General features: G+C 55.4%; 1 protein-coding gene across 1 annotated transcript; it reads left to right on the plus strand.

Moving 5' to 3' along the window:
* Nucleotides 1-5,822: 5,822 nt before the first annotated feature.
* On the plus strand, nucleotides 5,823-8,334 carry shisa6 (shisa family member 6). The gene is made up of 3 exons (NM_001327902.1): nucleotides 5,823-5,923; nucleotides 6,397-7,102; nucleotides 7,855-8,334. The coding sequence occupies exons 2-3, from the start codon at nucleotides 6,561-6,563 to the stop codon at nucleotides 8,138-8,140; spliced, it is 828 nt and encodes a 275-aa protein (NP_001314831.1). The 5' UTR covers nucleotides 5,823-5,923; nucleotides 6,397-6,560; the 3' UTR covers nucleotides 8,141-8,334.
* The last annotated feature ends 296 nt before the right edge of the window (nucleotides 8,335-8,630 follow it).

Genomic DNA, 8,630 nt, shown 5'->3' on the forward strand with positions numbered 1-8,630 from the left:
ACACACCTCGCACACCTCGCACACCTCACACACCGCACACACCTCACACACCTCGCACACCTCGCACACCTCACACACCTCACACACCGCACACACCGCACACACCACACACACCTCACACACCTCACACACCTCGTACACCTCGCACACCTCGCACACCTCACACACCACACACCTCGCACACCTCGCACACCTCACACACCTCACACACCTCACACACCGCACACACCTCACACACCTCGCACACCTCGCACACCTCACACACCTCACACACCTCACACACCGCACACACCGCACACACCTCACACACCTCGCACACCTCGCACACCTCACACACCTCACACACCTCACACACCGCACACACCTCACACACCTCACACACCTCACACACCTCACATACCTCACACACCTCACATACCTCACATACCTCACACACCTCACATACCTCACACACCTCACACACCTCACACACCTCACACACCTCACATACCTCACACACCTCACACACCGCACACACCTCACACACCTCACACACCTCACATACCTCACACACCTCACATACCTCACACACCTCACACACCTCACATACCTCACACACCTCACACACCTCACACACCTCACACACCTCACATACCTCACACACCGCACACACCTCACACACCTCACACACCGCACACACCTCACACACCGCACACACCTCATTCCTGCACAGCAAATCCCCTGTGCTGTTACAGCAGGGAAAGGCTCAGCCAATCACAGCGCTCATATGAGTTTGGGGGCAGAGTGGCTGGAGTAGGCGGGGTTAATGCTGACGGACAGATCATTTACAGTCAGTTGAGCTACAGTGGACATTTCAGTTATCAGTGGATAGTGGTGAGGACACGTCCCGTCTGCCCATGCTAAACCCACAGCCCTGCTCCTGATGCTGTGACCCGTCATCCCTCTTCCTCTGAGCGCTATTTCTCCTCCTCTTCTTCCTCCTCCTCCTCCTCCTCCGGCTGCAGTGTGAGGTAATGTCAGCTCTTCATCATCTGCTGGTGTCTGCAGGGTGGATCGCTCAGTGTTCAGTGTGGAGCTGCAGACGCCGCTTTCAACACTGAAGGATTAAGAAGCTGTAACTTAGCAACAGATTCAGCCTCAGCATCTTCATCATCCTCATGCTGGAGGAACCCAACACACGAGGAATCTCCTGCTAATGCTGTGTGCAGATCAGCTCAGACATGGAGATCTGCTGAACACACCAGCGGCCTTACAGGAGTCAGCCGAGTGCAGTGAGAGTCTCCACAGAACACACCATACTGAAGTGTCAGCACATGAGCTGAGGAGACTACACTGAAACACTTCAGAACCAACCAAACCTGTTCAGCACAGCAAGTGTGTGTCCAGAGTAATGTCAGCAAACTTCCAAGAACAAGGACTACCCAACCCTTCTGGCGGAGCAGGTGACCCAATGGGTCAATCACACACAGCAGGACTGAAGACAGATGACAGAAGTTAAACACCTCCCATGGCCTGCACAGTACCCAGACATAAACATTATTGAGTACTCTGGGGTGTTTTGGACTCGTGTTTGTCATTCCCAACACCAGCTGATGCTACAGGAGCTACAGCAGCTGATGCTGGACTAAAGAGGAGGAGCTACAGCAGCTGATGCTGAACTGAAGAGGAGGAGCTACAGCAGCTGATGCTGGACTGAAGAGGAGGAGCTACAGCAGCTGATGCTGGACTGAGGAGGAGGAGCTACAGCAGCTGATGCTGAACTGAAGAGGAGGAGCTACAGCAGCTGATGCTGGACTGAAGAGGAGGAGCTACAGCAGCTGATGCTGGACTGAGGAGGAGGAGCTACAGCAGCTGATGCTGAACTGAAGAGGAGGAGCTACAGCAGCTGATGCTGGACTGAAGAGGAGGAGCTACAGCAGCTGATGCTGGACTGAGGAGGAGGAGCTACAGCAGCTGATGCTGGACTGAAGAGGAGGAGCTACAGCAGCTGATGCTGGACTGAAGAGGAGGAGCTACAGCAGCTGATGCTGGACTGAAGAGGAGGAGCTACAGCAGCTGATGCTGGACTGAAGAGGAGGAGCTACAGCAGCTGATGCTGGACTGAAGAGGAGGAGCTACAGCAGCTGATGCTGGACTGAGGAGGAGGAGCTACAGCAGCTGATGCTGGACTGAGGAGGAGGAGCTACAGCAGCTGATGCTGAACTGAAGAGGAGGAGCTACAGCAGCTGATGCTGGACTGAAGAGGAGGAGCTACAGCAGCTGATGCTGGACTGAAGAGGAGGAGCTACAGCAGCTGATGCTGGACTGAGGAGGAGGAGCTACAGCAGCTGATGCTGGACTGAGGAGGAGGAGCTACAGCAGCTGATGCTGAACTGAAGAGGAGGAGCTACAGCAGCTGATGCTGGACTGAAGAGGAGGAGCTACAGCAGCTGATGCTGGACTGAGGAGGAGGAGCTACAGCAGCTGATGCTGGACTGAAGAGGAGGAGCTACAGCAGCTGATGCTGGACTGAGGAGGAGGAGCTACAGCAGCTGATGCTGGACTGAAGAGGAGGAGCTACAGCAGCTGATGCTGGACTGAAGAGGAGGAGCTACAGCAGCTGATGCTGGACTGAGGAGGAGGAGCTACAGCAGCTGATGCTGGACTGAGGAGGAGGAGCTACAGCAGCTGATGCTGGACTGAGGAGGAGGAGCTACTGCAGCTGATGCTGGACTGAGGAGGAGGAGCTACAGCAACTGATGCTAGACTGAGGAGGAGGAGCTACAGCAGCTGATGCTGGACTGAAGAGGAGGAGCTACAGCAGCTGATGCTGGACTGAGGAGGAGGAGCTACAGCAGCTGATGCTGGACTGAGGAGGAGGAGCTACTGCAGCTGATGCTGGACTGAGGAGGAGGAGCTACAGCAACTGATGCTAGACTGAGGAGGAGGAGCTACTGCAGCTGATGCTGGACTGAGGAGGAGGAGCTACAGCAGCTGATGCTGGACTGAGGAGGAGGAGCTACAGCAGCTGATGCTGGACTGAGGAGGAGGAGCTACAGCAGCTGATGCTGAACTGAAGAGGAGGAGCTACAGCAGCTGATGCTGGACTGAGGAGGAGGAGCTACAGCAGCTGATGCTGGACTGAGGAGGAGGAGCTACAGCAGCTGATGCTGAACTGAAGAGGAGGAGCTACAGCAGCTGATGCTGGACTGAAGAGGAGGAGCTACAGCAGCTGATGCTGGACTGAGGAGGAGGAGCTACAGCAGCTGATGCTGGACTGAAGAGGAGGAGCTACAGCAGCTGATGCTGGACTGAGGAGGAGGAGCTACAGCAGCTGATGCTGGACTGAGGAGGAGGAGCTACAGCAGCTGATGCTGGACTGAAGAGGAGGAGCTACAGCAGCTGATGCTGGACTGAGGAGGAGGAGCTACAGCAACTGATGCTGGACTGAGGAGGAGGAGCTACAGCAGCTGATGCTGGACTGAGGAGGAGGAGCTACAGCTGCTGGTGCTGGACTGAAGAGGAGGAGCTACAGCAGCTGATGCTGGACTGAGGAGGAGGAGCTACAGCAGCTGATGCTGGACTGAGGAGGAGGAGCTACAGCAACTGATGCTAGACTGAGGAGGAGGAGCTACTGCAGCTGATGCTGGACTGAGGAGGAGGAGCTACAGCAGCTGATGCTGGACTGAGGAGGAGGAGCTACAGCAGCTGATGCTGGACTGAGGAGGAGGAGCTACAGCTGCTGGTGCTGGACTGAGGAGGAGGAGCTACTGCAGCTGATGCTGGACTGAGGAGGAGGAGCTACTGCAGCTGATGCTGGACTGAAGAGGAGGAGCTACAGCAGCTGATGCTGGACTGAGGAGGAGGAGCTACAGCAGCTGATGCTGGACTGAAGAGGAGGAGCTACAGCAGCTGATGCTGGACTGAAGAGGAGGAGCTACAGCAGCTGATGCTGGACTGAGGAGGAGGAGCTACAGCAGCTGATGCTGGACTGAGGAGGAGGAGCTACAGCAGCTGATGCTGAACTGAAGAGGAGGAGCTACAGCAGCTGATGCTGGACTGAAGAGGAGGAGCTACAGCAGCTGATGCTGGACTGAGGAGGAGGAGCTACAGCAGCTGATGCTGGACTGAAGAGGAGGAGCTACAGCAGCTGATGCTGGACTGAGGAGGAGGAGCTACAGCAGCTGATGCTGGACTGAAGAGGAGGAGCTACAGCAGCTGATGCTGGACTGAAGAGGAGGAGCTACAGCAGCTGATGCTGGACTGAGGAGGAGGAGCTACAGCAGCTGATGCTGGACTGAGGAGGAGGAGCTACAGCAGCTGATGCTGGACTGAGGAGGAGGAGCTACWGCAGCTGATGCTGGACTGAGGAGGAGGAGCTACAGCARCTGATGCTRGACTGAGGAGGAGGAGCTACAGCAGCTGATGCTGGACTGARGAGGAGGAGCTACAGCAGCTGATGCTGGACTGAGGAGGAGGAGCTACAGCAGCTGATGCTGGACTGAGGAGGAGGAGCTACTGCAGCTGATGCTGGACTGAGGAGGAGGAGCTACAGCAACTGATGCTAGACTGAGGAGGAGGAGCTACTGCAGCTGATGCTGGACTGAGGAGGAGGAGCTACAGCAGCTGATGCTGGACTGAGGAGGAGGAGCTACAGCAGCTGATGCTGGACTGAGGAGGAGGAGCTACAGCAGCTGATGCTGAACTGARGAGGAGGAGCTACAGCAGCTGATGCTGGACTGAGGAGGAGGAGCTACAGCAGCTGATGCTGGACTGAGGAGGAGGAGCTACAGCAGCTGATGCTGAACTGAAGAGGAGGAGCTACAGCAGCTGATGCTGGACTGAAGAGGAGGAGCTACAGCAGCTGATGCTGGACTGAGGAGGAGGAGCTACAGCAGCTGATGCTGGACTGAAGAGGAGGAGCTACAGCAGCTGATGCTGGACTGAGGAGGAGGAGCTACAGCAGCTGATGCTGGACTGAGGAGGAGGAGCTACAGCAGCTGATGCTGGACTGAAGAGGAGGAGCTACAGCAGCTGATGCTGGACTGAGGAGGAGGAGCTACAGCAACTGATGCTGGACTGAGGAGGAGGAGCTACAGCAGCTGATGCTGGACTGAGGAGGAGGAGCTACAGCTGCTGGTGCTGGACTGAAGAGGAGGAGCTACAGCAGCTGATGCTGGACTGAGGAGGAGGAGCTACAGCAGCTGATGCTGGACTGAGGAGGAGGAGCTACAGCAACTGATGCTAGACTGAGGAGGAGGAGCTACTGCAGCTGATGCTGGACTGAGGAGGAGGAGCTACAGCAGCTGATGCTGGACTGAGGAGGAGGAGCTACAGCAGCTGATGCTGGACTGAGGAGGAGGAGCTACAGCTGCTGGTGCTGGACTGAGGAGGAGGAGCTACTGCAGCTGATGCTGGACTGAGGAGGAGGAGCTACTGCAGCTGATGCTGGACTGAGGAGGAGGAGCTACAGCAGCTGATGCTGGACTGAAGAGGAGGAGCTACAGCAACTGATGCTGGACTGAGGAGGAGGAGCTACTGCAGCTGATGCTGGACTGAGGAGGAGGAGCTACAGCAGCTGATGCTGGACTGAAGAGGAGGAGCTACAGCAACTGATGCTGGACTGAGGAGGAGGAGCTACAGCAGAATGATCAGCTACTGTGGTCCAGCTCTCCAGTGTTGTGTAAATTTCTGCACATATGAAACATTAATATGAGGGTTTATGTGGAGGAAAAGGAGGAGCAACTCTAGCAGAGGCTGAGAGAGAGAGAGAGAGAGAGAGAGAGAGAGAGAGAGAGAGAGAGAGAGAGAGAGAGAGAGAGAGAGAGAGAGAGAGAGAGAGAGCGGCTCCCGGTAGGCGGGTGTTCAGATGGTGAGTCCGGGATTGTGAGCGCCTCTTCAGTTCATCGACAAACCGCACACCGACCGCAGCACCGGAGACACGGTAAGCGCCGATCACCACACAGCAGAAACACTATGAGCTGATCAATATTCTTCCGCCTCTGCAGTAGACACAACTCTGACTGAATATATATATGTGTGTGTGTGTGTGTTCAGCTTGTGTAACCGGGTGTGTGTGTGGATCATCTACAGACCACCGAAACTGACTAATGCACCGTCAAAGTCATTTGAAGAGCCGATAACGGAGACATACAGACCGTGTCGAGTTCCGTGTGTGTGTGTGTGTGTGTGTGTGTGTGTGTGTGTGTGTGTGTGTGCTCTCCTGTGTTCTGATTGACTGATCTACATGCAGCGTTTATTAGAGGGAATGAGAGAGCCTGAGACACAGCACCGTGATTATAGATTATCGATGAATCTGATCAGATGTGTTCGTGCGGACTGCGGAGCGGCAGGCGCGGGTCCGCTGGACTGATCCTCCGCCTGAGTAACGAGTCTATCCTCTGTTCTGCTCCACAGCGCGATGCACCGCGACGCGTGATCCGCGACAGACGCACCGCTTCGCTCCGCAGTCGGTGATGGGGCAGCACATGCGGCTCCGGTGAATGGCGCGTCTTCTCGGAGTGTCGGTACCGGGGACGCAGAGCACCAGAGACGCGGAACGCACCGAGCGCTGAGGAGCCATGGGGATCCGCCACCTCCTGCTGCTGCTGCTCTCCCTGCACCCGCTGAGCGTCTCCTGCACCCTGAGCGCCAAACGCGTCAAACCCGCGCCGCGGAGGAGCCCGAAGCCCCGGGAGATGAACGGAACCACCGTCGCGCCCTCCGCCGCCACGCAGCGCAGCACGCAGGTCCGGCCGGCGCACACGCACGAGACCTGCCGCGGATACTTCGACGTGAGCGGGCAGTACGACAAAGAGTTCGAGTGCAACAACACCGACCACCGGTACTGCTGCGGCTCCTGCTACCTGCGCTTCTGCTGCCAGTTCAAGGGGAACCGCCTCGACCAGCGCACCTGCAAGAACTACCACAAGCCGGACTGGGTGAAGACGGTGACGGCCTCTCCGGTGCCCACCGGCGACACGTACGACCCGAGCCTGGACCAGACGAACACGGCGGTGTACATCACCTGCGGGATCATCGCCTTCATCATCCTCATCGGGGTCTCCACGAAAGTGGCGTACGACAAGGCGACGCAGCCGCCGCAGGAGATGAACATACACAGGTGAGGAGCTGATCCGGGAACTGCTGGACATCTGGGTAAAGCTGGTCTGAGGTCAGCCGTTTCTGCAGCTCTTTTGTGGTCAGAGTTTTTAATACAGTGCCTCACACACACACACACACACACACACACACACACACACACACACACACACACACACACTCTCTCTCTCTCTCTACAGTAGTCAGTCAGGGTTATAGACAGTATATCTGCAGATGTGGCTGAGCTGCTGAGCATTCAACTACATCTCCACTGCATGTCTTAACCCAGCGGCTGTTTTGTCCATATTTGACCCAATGATGAGTTACAACAACCCAGCATGTTTAGTGTGAGACTGCACTCATCCACATGATGGAGGCTCACCGTACACACGGCACAGCGACACACACCGACACACACACCAGAGAGGAAGCTTAATATGAGGAGACGGAAGACTGATGTGTGCCATCTGTATATATCTATATATCTCATATATATGTGTGTGTGTGTGTGTGTGTGAGTGTGTGTGAGTGTGAGGTCAGTGCTGTGCTGTGTGCTGTACTGAGATCTCCTCTGCTCACAGTAAACATGCAGACCTCTGAAAACACTGACAGCGGAACACTGGTGTGTGTGTGTGTGTGTGTGTGTGTGTGTGTGTGTGTGTGTGTGTGCGTGTGTGTGTGTGTGTATGTGTGGTCAGCTGAACTGGAGGTGCTGCAGTTTTCATGTTTTCTTGTCTTTAATGTGTGTGTGTGTGTGTGTGTGTGTGTCTGCAGAGCGCTGGCTGATATCCTCCGGCAGCAGGGCCCCATCCCCATATCTCAGTACGACTGTGAGAACTTTGCTGCGATGAACAGCTCATCCAAAGACGACACGCCGCAGCGCTCCAAGAACCACTACACACCCACACACAGCAAAGCCAACCACGGTGAGTCCAACACACTCACACACACACTCACACACACACACTCACACAGCAAACCCAAGTCTGTTGCTGAACACAGGAGGAGATATTTAGAGGAATGTTGGGTTGGACTGTCCTCGATCTCCGCAGTAGGGTAGAGTGCTGCAGCAGTCTCTGGTGGACTCCAACATTCTTTAAAATATCTTCAGACTTTATTTACGGTGGATCTCCTGCTGTCGGTGCATCGCTGCGGTTATTCAGTCGTCTGCTCTGGGGGAGAGTCCTCTGAGCGCCGCAGGGAAACACCACTGAAGGTCTCGCTGCTCTGGAAAGAGATGACTGACTGAAGAGTTCTCACATATTTGCACTAGAAACTAAACGTAAAGCACTCGTGTGTGTGTGTGTGTGTGTGTGTTGTGCGGTGCGGTGTGCTTGTGTTCTGAGGTGTGTGTGTTGTGCAGTGTGCAGTGTAATGAAGTGCAGTGCTGTGTGTGTGTGTGTGTGTGTGTGTGTGTGTGTGTAGCTGAGCTGCGGCTGTGGAGACGAGTGCTGGATCTACTTCAGTCAACTGATGATGATGATGATGATGATGTTGGCTAATAAAGCTGATCCCAGTGCAGCAGTGTGTGTGTGTGTGTGTGTGTGTGT

Source organism: Danio rerio, chromosome 12 (genome assembly GCF_049306965.1).
Source record: "Danio rerio strain Tuebingen ecotype United States chromosome 12, GRCz12tu, whole genome shotgun sequence".
Lineage (NCBI taxonomy): Eukaryota > Metazoa > Chordata > Actinopteri > Cypriniformes > Danionidae > Danio > Danio rerio.